Source organism: Chaetura pelagica, unplaced genomic scaffold, assembly GCF_000747805.2.
Source record: "Chaetura pelagica isolate M959 unplaced genomic scaffold, ChaPel_1.0 scaffold48, whole genome shotgun sequence".
In the NCBI taxonomy this organism is placed as follows: Eukaryota; Metazoa; Chordata; class Aves; order Apodiformes; family Apodidae; genus Chaetura; species Chaetura pelagica.
In genome coordinates, this window is record NW_009954241.1 from 1,934,456 (window position 1) to 1,948,840 (window position 14,385).

General features: G+C 34.7%; 1 protein-coding gene across 1 annotated transcript in view; it reads right to left on the bottom strand.

Annotated features, from left to right (window-relative positions):
• RPS6KA5 (ribosomal protein S6 kinase, 90kDa, polypeptide 5) overlaps positions 1-14,385 on the bottom strand; it is an 87,407-nt gene that overhangs the window by 13,095 nt on the left and 59,927 nt on the right. The window contains exons 8-12 of the mRNA XM_010003750.1: positions 9,971-10,054; positions 7,273-7,376; positions 3,330-3,480; positions 1,853-2,014; positions 477-602 (exon numbers count right to left, since the gene is read on the bottom strand). Of these exons, the coding sequence (XP_010002052.1) occupies positions 477-602; positions 1,853-2,014; positions 3,330-3,480; positions 7,273-7,376; positions 9,971-10,054 (627 nt within the window). The remainder of the gene's footprint in view (positions 1-476; positions 603-1,852; positions 2,015-3,329; positions 3,481-7,272; positions 7,377-9,970; positions 10,055-14,385) is intronic.

Here is a 14,385-nt window from a genome sequence, read left to right on the forward strand (position 1 = left end):
TACAAAATATTCAGACAAACAGGATCAAAGATGGCTGTACATACATTTATCCACAAAACTATGTGGTCGCTTGAAGACATCACAATAGCATGTTCTCTTCTGAGGCTTCATACAACTATACATACTTTTGGGCAAATACATCATAGAAGGAATTCTGATATAATTAAAGTAGCTTCAAAAATATCTACAATGGCTGGCTAAATAAGAGCTATCAGGAGTCAAATTACCATTACTACTATAATTCAGTCCTCTGGAAAACTAGACAATCATCTCACTTTTCAAATTAAACTTCAACCACTTCTTAGTAGTACCACATGCAAATTATAAACTTGGATCATCTGAAGAGCAATTACAGAGAACAGATAAATGCACAATGACTATTTTGTAATCTGTAGCCTAGCTTGTGATTGCTGCTTTGAAAGTTACATGGAGTTCCAAGTTACCTAAATGAATTTGACTCTTGATATTATTATTACCTTCATCATAGCACTTCTGGCAATAGTTGTAGTCTCAGGCCGTTCATCCCCCATATAAAACTGAAGAGGATCTACTATAGCTGCGTTGCGTTTAAACAAAATAGAAGGTGCAACGAAAGAATATCCCTATTGAAATTAAGACATCAGAAAAGGGCATGGCTTGAAATCATTACACACAAACTATCATATTGCATACAACACATTTGAAGTTTCAGAAGAATTTTTCAAATAAAATTAGAATTTTCATAACTTAATACAGAAACCATAACTGCCTCATTGATGGCTACATATGTTCAATATGTACCAGTATCTTCCTGGACTTACTTATAAGATTCTCCACAGCTATAGATAAAAACAATAATACTGCAAAAATTCTGGAAAATTATGTTATAAAATTGGCTCAGCTTGTTTTACAATAGTGTTAAAGTCACAGACTTCAAACTAACTAGCTTACCTGAACACCTTTAAGTTAAGGCATGAAACAGTTTTCATGTTGTAAGCATTAAACTACTTTAAATTGCAAAACTGAGCAAGCTTCATATTAATTATGTGCTCAGTTTGGTTATCATAACAAGAAGAGCTGTGACTGTCACTGCAGGATGAATCACATCATATTACATACACAAATTGCTTGCTATAGTCACTACAAAACTAACAACTTCCAAAATATGATGCTATATTTTTGTACACCAAGTAAGGACCTGCTCAAAACCAGCCAATAAAAAAGAAAAAAAGCACAAGCAGGGAGAGGAGAGAAAGCAATCTGAACTGCTCTTCACCTCTGCAGTTTTGGTTCTAAGCTCAAGGCTGCATAGGAGCTGGTTTTGCCCATTTGACATCCACACTGCGCAAGTCAAGAAGAGATCACTCTTCAGTAGCATGGAGCAGATGGTAAGGAAAGCTTAGTTACTGATCTGTATATAGTAGTCTTCTAATCAGAGAACTCCTACCAGACATGAAAGGCCTACTTTCAACTCTGCAGTTAGTTCCCTCTTCCCAAAGAAATACCTCAACTAGAGCATAATGAGGACATAGGCAAACTACAGTGTTACTGTCAAAGCTGGTAACCCAGGCTGACAGAGTCATGACAAGACTCATAAGGTATGAAGAATCATTAAAGGAGAGGCTGACTTTAGTCCAGCAGATAGGACATTCATCTGGGAAAGGAGAGACATGGCATTTTATATTTGCAGTAGGACTGTTTCCACCTTGCTCATTTTGCAATTGCTGAACAAACAGCTCTGGGAACAGGGATTTGGCATTATATAGTTAATTCCCAATAACTTAGAAGGCAAGGGAAAAATAAAAAGCTAGCTATATATGCGGAATTGGTCAATAAATTAGTACTTTCAGATTAATGTGGATTCTTAAAATACCTGAAATATTCTTTCTGAAGTCTGAGGTGTAGCTGCAGGAGAATATGTCGGATCCATTTCTGTAAACTCCTCTGCAAAATTACTGACATCCAATTCATCTCTGATTACTGGTTTAAATGGAGCTGGCACTTTTTTGGCAGCTAAATCATCCCAATTCATATTCTAAACCAAAAGAAAGAAAATAAGTTTGAATCACATGAAAATTTAACAGAAACAGATATCAGAAAGAGGGACTTGTCCAGAAACAAACAGTTCTAACTCAATTTGCTGTTTTCCACAGGCAGATGGAAAGCATTCAAATTATGCCCTACTAATTTGCTTAGGTAAAAATAAGAAGTATCAAACATATTTGTGAGTACCCAGAATTCAGTTTTAAAATAAAAAAAAAATAATTAACAGAAATAAAAAGAACAGTGGAATTAAGCCAAACAATTAGCATGACAACCTTAAATTTTTTCCTCTATTCCAGAAGAAACAACATTTATATTTTTGTAAGTCATAGCACATGCATGCAGCATCATCAACTCTTCACTGCTGATTTCTATGCTTAATTACTAATCTCAGCCTCCAGAGCCCTGAGAGCATAATGCCTCTGGATTCTTACTTAAATGCATGGCTAGAAATAGGAAGCATAGATATGGCAGTTATGAGAAAATAGTCTTATTATTGTAAAGGAGTAGAACTGAAATGAAGCCAAAATTAGAAAGTGTTGTATGAGGAAAAAAAATATCTTCTGAAACAAATGGAAATTAGAGGAAGTTTAACTCTATGTTGTCAGACTCCTATAAGAGGAAGGAAATAAAGAAGGGATGACAAGAAATTCAGAAGTTAAAAAGGCAAGATACTGCCCAGACTGAATGTTATTACAATTAAACTGAAAGTATTTATTTGAAAGGTTTAAATAATACCACCAACTTAAAGTACCCCAAAATTTATATTAATTAAAAATATGTTTAACTTCAGAAGCACTGGAAATACATACTTAGTTTTTTCAAAGCAAACAATCGCAACCAAATATTAATACACTGAAATCTGAAAATAAAATCTACTAAACAAGACTAAAGATTTAATTAGGTAAAGGAAAGTATGGAACGGGTGTTAATAAAATTCACCATTAATGATAAATATTGAAATTTTACTAAGAATGTTAGTGGCAAAATTTCATTTAAAAAAACAACACACAACATACAATTTGTTTTCCATTAAACCTTAAAACTTCTGGTTTAAGTAGTGTTTCTTTTCTCTGCTTCAAGTTATTGTTAGAAACAGGCAGAATATCTTAAAAAATCTACCATGCCCTTCTTGTAGTATGGACAAAATCCATGTATATAAGCACATGGCTATTCTGACTAACTTCAGTGCAATTGTTAATGTAATTAACACATCTCTAAGCTATTAAAAAACAACAGATCTTCTTTAGACTTTAAACTCTGAAATAGAGTAAGCAGTATCTGGGGAGTTTTGTTATTTGTTTTACCTGGAAAAAGGGATGCTGTTTGATTTCATCAGCGTCAGTGGGACCACAACCTAGCCTCTTCTTGGGGTCTTTCATCAAAAGACGCTGAATTATATCCTTAGACAATGCACTCATTTCTTGTGGATAAGGTGGCTCACTTTTTAATATTCTCCTGACAAAAAAAATATATATAATTGATAATTATTTAATGTGTTAAGTGTTTAACCAACCAGTTATTGTACTAATGGTAGCATTTAATATTTCACTTAAACTTCTGTTTCACCTGATGAGAAGAGGATGAGAAATGTGAAATCAACGTTTTTGTTTTAAATATTTGAGCAAATATGGAAATGAAACATGTTAGAGATAAATTATGTAATTTATTTGCACACATACTGAGCTAACTATTCAAAAGAAATCTCACAACTACAACAGATAGCTCCACAAAACCATGAACTTGATGCCTAACAGCAGTCAAAACCCAAAATACAATTCCAATAAAGAGAAAAATACAGTTGGTCCATTTGAGGTTTCTTGTACCTTCTATATTTTGTGCAGTGCTCATGCCTTAATCTAAAAAGGAGGCACTATAAATTGAAAAGTTTTATAGAAGAGTAACAAGATTAACCAGAAATATATAATGTGTTTCAGATCATCATAGAAAGGTTTGTGTTGGAAAGGACCTTAAAAATCATCTAGTTCCAATCCCCCTGCATGGGCAGGGACACCTCCCACTAGATTAGGTTGCTCAGAGCCCCATCCAACCTGGCCTTGAATATTTCGAGAGATGGGGCTTTCACAACTTCCCTGAGCAACTCGTTCCAGTGTCTCACCACCCTCATAGTAAAGAATTACCTCCTAATGTCTAATCTAAATGCCCCCTACAACAAAGGCTAGGACTACCCAGCTTTCTGAAAAGGAGACTGAAGAGGACTGGACATAGTGTTTCCCTCAAAACAATGAACAGTGAAGAGAAAGTAGATAGAGACCTCACTGTCTCTTTTAATATAAGGCCACGTCAAAGGCTTATACTACAATGTCAGTCTCATGAGAATTTGAAGAGGATTCTGACCTCATTCATTCCAGGTGATAATCTTAAGGATTTAAGCAGGCATGTCCTTGCAACGCTCAGTAAAGGCCTTATAAAGACAAGCAGTGTCATTGGGAGTTTTCCAACACAGTCAGCAGATTGCTCCCCATGGTTAGGATAAAACAAAAGGGGAAAACATGCTGATTAGGATATCTTCCTAATTTTTCATTTTAATTAGCACTGTAAAAAGCTAAACTAGACGGAAAGAAAAAAAAAATAAAGGCAACTATTTTGGTCATGATACAGATATAAAATACATTATTCTGAGCCACTTTTCACTCTCCACTGTGATTAGCCTGCAAGCAGATAGCTAGAGCTGACTGAGGAAGAGATGATAATAAAACATCAAGAGTGCAGAATATGAACCTTTTTTTGCCTTCACCAGGTAAAAGACAATCAGCACAAAAAACTGAAAGGATTACCATAGCTGACCAATAGAAACACTAGATTTAGGCAAGAACTGTTACTATAGTCTATTATCAGGGCTACCAGAACTTTATTATAAGCATCACCAAAAAGATACATACCCGTCCTGATGTTCAGGGAATCAGAGAAAGCAATCCCAAGCTGTAACCCTGTTAAAGGGCTGAGGGACGAGCTTCTGAAGGGGAGTTTTCACCTTTACATTTGAGAATTACACGTCACCTCATAACTACTAATGCCAGATTCTTTTGTTCAAGCTTTGAGCAGTTAGACTTATTATGTGCATCCCCAGCTCTAGGGAAGTCTGAGACTTTGAAGCAATACTTATGACTTTCTTAAAACCATCTGCCTTACAGAAAGGTTGAACTGATCTGTAGGGAGAGTCACCAATATGATGTGGTTCACACCAAGTCTAGCACCAAACATTCCTTCATGTGGCAGAGGTTTACTAACTCATTGCTATCGGTTAGGAAAGCATCATTACATTATTGTCTATCAATTCTTGGACTCTGGGCTCCCATCTAACCACACAAATGTTGTAAATTCTAGGTTCACAGCTACAGGCTTTAGGACAAAATTCCAGAAGACACCATGTGAATTACAAGTTGGATTTTAACAACCACTCTGTCCTTTAAAGGATCTAGCAACAAGAGGAACTCAAGAAAAAAAAATAAATTTTTGTTTAGATGTTGAATTATTATTTCCCTTAAAAAAGATCCTCTTGTAACATCAACAGGAATAAACTGTCAATAAGGAAGAAAGAACACCACAAGCTGAGCTAAGAAAAGGCTTTTTTCAAGAAACAGGAAGACTGGGGAACATCTTTAAATAAAGAAAACTACATTATCTATTTATTAAAATAAAAGCTGAAAGACTACAGGACTGTTGTCTATAAATGTGTAACAAAAACAACCAGAACAAAAGCACACTGAGCAACACCACAATAAGCCTGCCACAACTAAATTTAGATCAGAAATTAGGTTATTAGCCACAAGAGAATGGATGTAAGCAACCTCTCAGCTTCAAATATAATCTTCCATTATCAGATTAAGATATTCAAGAACACATAAGGACCTACCAAAAGACAGGCAGATCCCATAAAATACAAATCCAAAAAGTTTGCCATTTTTTCTGGAAAAACTGTCTGTAATATTCAAATCAAGGTTGGCTATAAAAAATGCTTAACTCCTTCAGAGTTCCATTTCGTAAATCTTGGAGTGAAAATTATCGATTCAGACAGGGCATAAGTAATCAACAACATTTCTAACTTTAAATAGGTTAAGTTTTAATTCCATCATAATGACCAAGATGGCAAAGTCCAACATTTTCTTTCGTTAATGGATTCCCCACTCCCCTGTATTTTTTCTAGTGACCCTCTAGGTTTCTACCTGTTTTGGTACAAACCTAGAAGCAAAGAAAACAGGTCTCAACTTTCCAATAAATTGTCTGAATTTATAACAGAAGTAAAATAAATTATCTAAATAATTGATGTATGTTCTGTTGCCCATTATAACCATAAATATTAAGTGACTTCAGGTGAGGGTCAGCATCATGGTAATACATTTCAATAGAAGCAAGACTGTTCATAGTTTGGGGACTAGATTTACAAGGTGATCTTGACAGCAGTCACCAATTTTTGCAATGTAAGCCCTCAACGCTCTGCTCCAAGTGAATGCCAGTAAAAGGAAGTGCTAATTTCTAGGGGAGATTTCAGTACTGTGATTAGGCAAGCTTATTGCTTATTGCTTATTTTTAATATGCTCTTTTGCATTTACATGCTTTTACATGGGTACTGAAACCTTTAAAGTATTAGATATTACTGAATGTAGCAAAGTTGATAGAAAAAGTATACATGTAAAATATGAGAATGGTGTAAGTTATTTCATTTCTGTAGGTATCATATTAATTTCTTCTCAGATATGCAAGTATGGCTAGAAAAGATCACATCCTTGTTTCATATTATACACTAATAAAATAAATATTACCTGTGAAAAGGTGGAAGCAGGGTACATCCTGACAATTTAAACCTGTAGTCTCATGGAGTGATCTAGCAAGAACTGATAAAAATATCTCTAGCTAAATATGTTTCATTATATATCAAGATTTTGAATGTGATAAATCTATTTACATATAATTTCATATTTCATTTTACTTTCTTTTAAACAGTCAACATGCAACAGAGTTGAATATCTACAAAGCTGTGGCTCTACTGTAGTTTTAACACAGAGGTCTTTTATAAAAGTCAGTTGTACTATTTCAAATAACTTACTGAGGTTAATAAAACCTATCTGCTTCCAGATGTCATTCTGTTAAACAGTACTGGGCCACCTAAATGTTACCCTGGTAGCACATTCTTCCTAAATTTTTGATTAAAATTCTCAGAAAACATATATTATGGCATTAGCATTACTTTCTGAGCAAGCATATATACTTTACTGTTTTGAATCTTACCTAGAAATCTCTGCTTGGGAATTCTTCTCTCCATCAACTGTAAATGGTGATGCCCCAGTTAATAATTCATACATAAGGACACCAACACTCCACCAATCAACAGCCTATAGAACAATAATAATTATGTATGCCATTATTGAAGTAAATTTGTTACATTGAAGTAAAATTGTTAACAAGGAGAAAAAAAAAAAAGCACCCAAAAATCAACAAGTAAAGGAATAGCCCACCTCTCAATATAAAAGCAAATCTGGATATGCTAATGCACAAACAACTGCATTACTGACTGGAGGCATCTTCTACAAGAAATTAATTGTATTTTGAAATCTCTCAGCTTCTTAAATTACTTTCTCAAGCTGTACTCTCTCCACTGACTACTAAAGTACCTTCCCTCCCCCTATTATCCTCCCCTCCAATTAATTTTTTACTATTGTGAAGTGATAAGAATTTTAAAACATACTTGAAAGAACAGAGGAACCTAAGCCTTGCTAAGAAGTTGTGGAACCTGTACTTTTAGGAACTTGAGAATGAAGCTAAGGAACTTTCAAAACAAAGTACAGGTCACAGTTAATCAGGGCACCTGAAAATGCTACAGAATTTTATCTTTTATTCCTGGGTAACATGTGATTTTTGGCTTCTCATATACTAATCATAGCATTCTCATCTCTGATAACTCATTACTTACAAAATATTTCTCACTTTCAAAATAAAAGTGGCTACTATGATTAATAAAGGAAGCAGTTTAGTCATTTCAACAAAGGCAATTCAACTACAGGTGTTTGAACTTCACAGTTTTACTTTCATGCAATTTGCAGATCAATGAAACTGAAGTTCGTCTTTACATAGGTTGACAACATTAATACAATACAGGAAGACAATCAGTGACATTATGACAATTTAGTCAAGATACACAAAATCTGATGTCTCATATATTCAGCCAAGAGTGTCTAGAAAAATTAACTGAAGAAGCCTCTGCACTGTTAGCAATTGTCTTTGCAAATATATAATGATCAGAGAAAATCCCAGTAGTAATTTTTTCCTTGGCATGTGTTTCTCCAAAAGAAAATAAGGATCTGCAGAATCAGAAATCAAACTTAAAAAAAATAAATATTTAAATACTACAGTAAGTCCTTTAAACAAAAAAAATACAGCTATATAGATGAGCTTACAAATAAAAAACATTAAATAATGAGTACACAGCATACTAAAGCTATCTCATTTTCACTTTTCAGATAAGATCTTTGGGCTGCTAGGTATGCAGCAAATACCAAATACACTAAAAACATCCAACACTGCATCACAAGACATTGCCAATGGTGAGGCAAAGAGTGTGTGGTAAAAGCAATTACTATCACATAGACAACTGAAAAATCACCTTTATTTAGCAGCTAACATTTGGTATCAAACTGTGCATCTATTTCTTATACAATACTGTATGGCTCTGCACTACATCTAATGAAAGTATCAGAATCAAAGATAACAGAACAGAGAGTCCTCTTTAAATTAGCAACAATATTGAACTTGTAGGCACTTGAGAAGAGAGAATCACAATCCAAAATGACTGATGCATTGGAGACATGATCTGAAACTGGAAAGACTAAATTAAGAAACAGAATGCAGGAAAAAGCTTAAATTCCTAAGTTTGTAAAATTCCATTTTTAGTAATAATCAGGCAAGCAGTACAATAGAAGAAGATTCAGAGGTTACACTGGAATACAAAGTAGGTGTGAGACAATGACTAAGTGAAAAGACAAAGCACATTTTCTTTTATGCTTAACAGAAGAATCAGAGAGGTGATCACTCTGCTGTGCTTCAAAGAGTGCCAACTCTTAGCTGAAACCCCGTGCTCACTACTTCATACCTGAAGAAATATACAAGCAAACTCAAACCAAAAGAGAAGCAGAATGCATAAAGAAAGAGAAGAAAGAACCTTCTCAGGCAAGGTTAGACTGAATCCATTTAGTCTAGAAAAAGGAAATGGAGGGTGACATAACATTTTCTAGTGCTTAAGAAGGCTGTTGTAAGAGCAACAGTGATCAACCATATCCTGTGACCACCAACAGAAAGACAAGTCAACTCAATCTACAGAAGAAAAAACAAATAAAAAATAGAGATTAAATATTCTTCAAAACTTCTCAGTATAGGGAGCAGTCAGAATAATTTATCTAGGAATACTGAGGAACTTAGTATAATTTATCTAGGAACACAGGGAGCAGAGCTGGGGTTTTTTTCTTCAAATATAACCTGTGAACTATGGTTGTACTGATATTCCCATACACTACTGACACTTTAATTCATAATAATTCTGTTTGACTTGAGGCTCAAGTTTTAACTTTTACAATCTGAGAACATTTATAACATTAATAACCCAGTCCATACTTAAAGATATTAATATCCCTGATGCACAATTTAAAAAATATATTAGAATTAGTCACAAAACAGTCATTTTCCACTGTCAACTAGAAAGCTTTCTATTTAAAAGGAAATCAGCTAAGGTTTTTTGTCCTACTGCACATTTAGATCATATTTTGAATAATCATATTGATGTTTTTAAATATAGACAATAACATATTTTAGGACAACCTGAAATAAGGCATGTTTAAATAAGACATTACCATATTTTACAAAAGCCCCTCAAGCTGAACAACAGTGTTGCCTGTTAGAGTCAATTTAATATTTCACTAATAAACTTAGAACATACCTTATCATGTCCTGCATCTCCTCCTCTTACAATATCTGGAGCCATGTATTCTATTGTCCCACAGAAGGAATATGCTCTCTCGTTCTAGCAAAACAAAATAATAAAATTAATGTCAAACAATTGTATTGTACAAATCATATGGGACAGATATGGCTAACAGTTCCAAGATGCTGGCAGCAATTCTTCTCCAAATAGCTCAGAACTCCTAGCTAAATCATATTCCATTATTTGTAGATATTATCACATAATGCTACAGAATATTTACAGTCTTCTACAAAAAAATAAAATGTCATAAGTTTGTGTGGCAGTCTAAGATAAGCACACAAAAATTAACATTGATATCCAGAAAACTTTCCCATAAGGCTAAATGACCTATGCACTTCAGAACGACACAAGATTCCCTAAGGCAATACAGACACATTCTGAAGCCTGCAATATCAATACTCTAGACAATAAATGAAATAAACCTTTCAATTAAAAAGAGCACTTCATTGTAAGATGTATAATTTCACTAAATTGGATACAAGATCCTTTGGGTTCCCCATATTTAGGAATTTATTATGACCTCTAGAAGCAATATTTTTTTGCAACACACATAAAAAACACAACATTCTCTCAAGAAGAGACTTGGAGATAGACAACAGAGAGAAAGGGAAAGGCAGACAGACAGAGTTGTAAATTTAATTTTATTCTACAGACTGAAGTTACTGTCTTGATTATGTTCAAAACTAAGCTGCTTTCACAGGCATGTATAATTGTTCCCTGTTAGCGATTTACCTTTGAGGTCAACATGAGGTCATGCTGTACCTTGCTAATGACGAAAGCACATGTGTTTGGGCCATGCAACATTGTTCCTCCCTTATCCTTCAAGCTTCTAGCATTTTGGGGAGAGATCCTGATAGGTCCTTTAAAGAAGAGTGTTCAAAAAAGCAAATATTTCAAAAGTCAGCTTTTACATTTGTAGATTCAGATTTGGAATTTAAAACAGGTGCTATATAGGAAAATGTACTACACTGAGAGGAGGCTTCTAATAGTGCACAGAAATTTATGCCCTGAGGCATAAAAATTAAACAGTCCAACAGCATATTATTAAACTGTATTTATTAAAATACATATACTGTGACTGGATTTGGGGGGTAAAATTCTGAGTTCAAAAGAGTTATAGGCCTCATTTTGTTCAAATAACTTGAAATATTAGCTTCTGAGACAAAACCATAAAATAATAAACTTTTCATGATTCCACTTTCTTTTGACACAATTACTGTTTCTCTTGGTTTACCTTTTCCAGTAAAATAGCTGGATAAAAACAAAACAAAACAAAAATATCAGAAATTCCTAACCCTCCATCCTGGCATTAGCCAACCTAGAGTTATTCATATATTCCTCAGTTCATTTTTCCTTCAGTTGGGAGGGAGGGAAGGGGAAAGAGGGGGAAAAAGGCAAAGGGAGAGAAAAATACAAAACAACTATTCTCTACTTGCTGCCTCTCCAAAGTGTAAAGATAATGCAGCCAAGCCAAGATTTATGAAAACCATTCATAATGCTAATATATCAAAAGAAATGGGTAAAAATATTAAGATTTTGTTAGCTGCAAATTCAGCAAATTATCTGCAAAATTATATCTTTTGTCTCCATGTTGTTTAATAAAGCTAGAATACAACAAAGCTAGGTGACAAGAAACAGACTGGGGAGTTGTATATGAACATATACAGTGGTACAGCAGAACCCTTACAAACTCAGGTACCTTTTGCTGGTGAGAAGGCCCACTAAAGTATTTCAGAACATGCAGAATTATTAGCAATAGCTTTTTGAAGGAACAATTACAATCCTTACTATACATAATTGGTGGTTCTCATTTTCAGTTATATTTACTTTTTGGCTTTTACAATAGTTGTAGTTTTTTACATGAAAGACTGAATTTCAGAATCAATATTTGAAAATCAGTTTTATTTATTTCTTAAATTCATGCCTGAGGTGGTTTTTTGTACCTTGTAAAATTCAGTTAAAACCCCCAAAATATTTTTAAATTGTATTTTATCTTTCAAAATAATTTCTTATAATTAAATTTCAACTTGAAAACTCATGTTGTAAGTCACAAACAGGCATTTATAAACTGAAAATTGGGATATGATCGTAATGAAATTTATAAAAACCCCAATTTATAATCCACATAGGTACTTGTATCCTTTAGCTCTTGCTTCTTTTTCAGTTTAGAAGTGGTCTACTGCTGAAATTCAAGGCTGAATAGAGCCAAGCAGAAGAAAGCACAAGATTATCACAAGCAGAGTTCTTAACAAGAAATTAAGTAGTTAACTGGAACCCAGCATTAGGCAGGAAAAAAAACTAACCCACTGAGCATTTTCTTCATGATCAATACTGATTTCCCATTACAATACACTGGTCTCATATTCCAGTGGAACCAGCTTATGACTGTTACATGGTGACCATTAAGAAAAACCCTCTAATACCAACTATTTATAGTTCTTGTTTAATCACACAAAAAACCTCAGAGGACTACAGCACTCCCCAAGAACATTAACACATCCAATTGCCTGAAAGCAAGCCCCACCAACTCCATCTAGCTATTACTTTTTGAACAGTTTTTATAGTATTAAGTTTCACTACAAGCACTTTGATAAATCTGTCATTCTTAAATACACCTCTTATAGGGAGCCACTAGTCATGAATATTCTGTATTACATATGGGTTTAAAACCATTTTCAAAGCATATTACCTCCAATAAATTTCCTTTCTTGTCATGTTCTGAGCTCCCCAGTACAAAAGAGACAAGGACATATTGAAGAGAGTTCAGCAAAGGCCCACAGAGACCAAGGGACTGAACTATAGGAGGAAAGGGTGATGAAGCTGGGACTGTTCCACTTGGAGAAGGGAACACTCAGTGGGATCTCATCAATGTAAATAAATGCCTGAGGGGAGCATGCAAAGAAGAGGGAGTCATGCTCTTTTCAGTGGTGCTCAGTTACAAGACCAGAGGTAAAAGGCACAAACTGAAACACAAGAGGCTTTCTTGGAACATCAGGAAGCACTTTTTGACTGTGAGAGTTACTGAACACTGGCACAGTACATGACCAGGGTGGTGGTGGAATCTCCCTCCTTTGAGATACTCAAACGGCTTCTGGACATGGTCATGGTCAACTGGCTCTAGGTGACTGCATTTGAGCAAGGGGATTGGACAAGATGACATCCAGAGGTCCTTTCCAACCTCAACCGTTCTGTGATTCTGTGACAAAAAGTCACTGTAAACTGTATTTCACTATTCATTTTTGAAAACACATTTCACTCCCAAATCAAGTATATACCTCCCCTAAAAATCTGAAAAACCACAACCAATCCCATTTTGTATTTTTCTTTCCCTCAATTTACATTTCATTCAACTGTATAACTTGAATTTGAATTCTGAAATCAACATTATTAATACTTTCATGTTATATGAGATGTAAGACATGAAAGGAAGTTACTAAACAACTAAGTTGGGTTGCCTACAGGTGAATTCTCACTGAACACGCACATCTTACAAATACATGAGCTTAAGAATTTTTTGCATAACTCAGAATGCACATTTTCTCCCCTCACTCAGCATGCATGTCTTCAACATTGTGGTTCCTTCTTCTGAGTTGCAGGAACACCCAGCAGACACTATTGGAAGGAAACAGAAGGGTGGCTAACCCATTTCTAACAACTCGATATGACAATATTGACCCCACCTTTGAAAAAGCATCATTATGTTTGTTCCCTATCAGAAGAGCTTCCATGTTTACAGATAATCTGGAGATAGTCTTCAGTCTGCTAGCACACAACAGCAGATTTTGATTTCTGTGTTTTTCTTTACCAAGTTCAGCAGCATTCCTGAATGTTTATGCAATAGCATATTTTGTAGTAAAGGTATACAAAATGGTTAGTTCAAACCACTTAAGAGTGCAACAGATTTCACGAAGTCATTGATATAAAGATAATTTTATTAGAGTTCCTGAGCAGTGAACACAGATAGTTCACCTGGACAAGCAGGCAATTCACTTTGTTAAACCATCCCTCTGTTCAATCAGAAAAACAAGTTATATTACCTTCACACTTTTTCTCTGAGATGAGCTACACAATGACACTGTGGATGTGCCTATATGTGCTCCCTGACTGTTTCTAATAAATACTCTAGGTCCACACCAGGGGCTTGACCTCAAACTTTTCCCACTTACAGCACTCTTCCCAAGTTCCTTGCATTCATTCTGCCTGATCTGAGGATCCCAGTGAAATTTAACTGCTTTAACTTGCTAAAGCACTTTCAATACCATGTCTATATGATCTCTGCAGCCTTTTGCCCAGATTACCTACTTGAATATCTTGTTTTTCTATTCCTTCATCAAAAAAGAAAAAGCATAATTTGTTTTCCAACCAGGAAA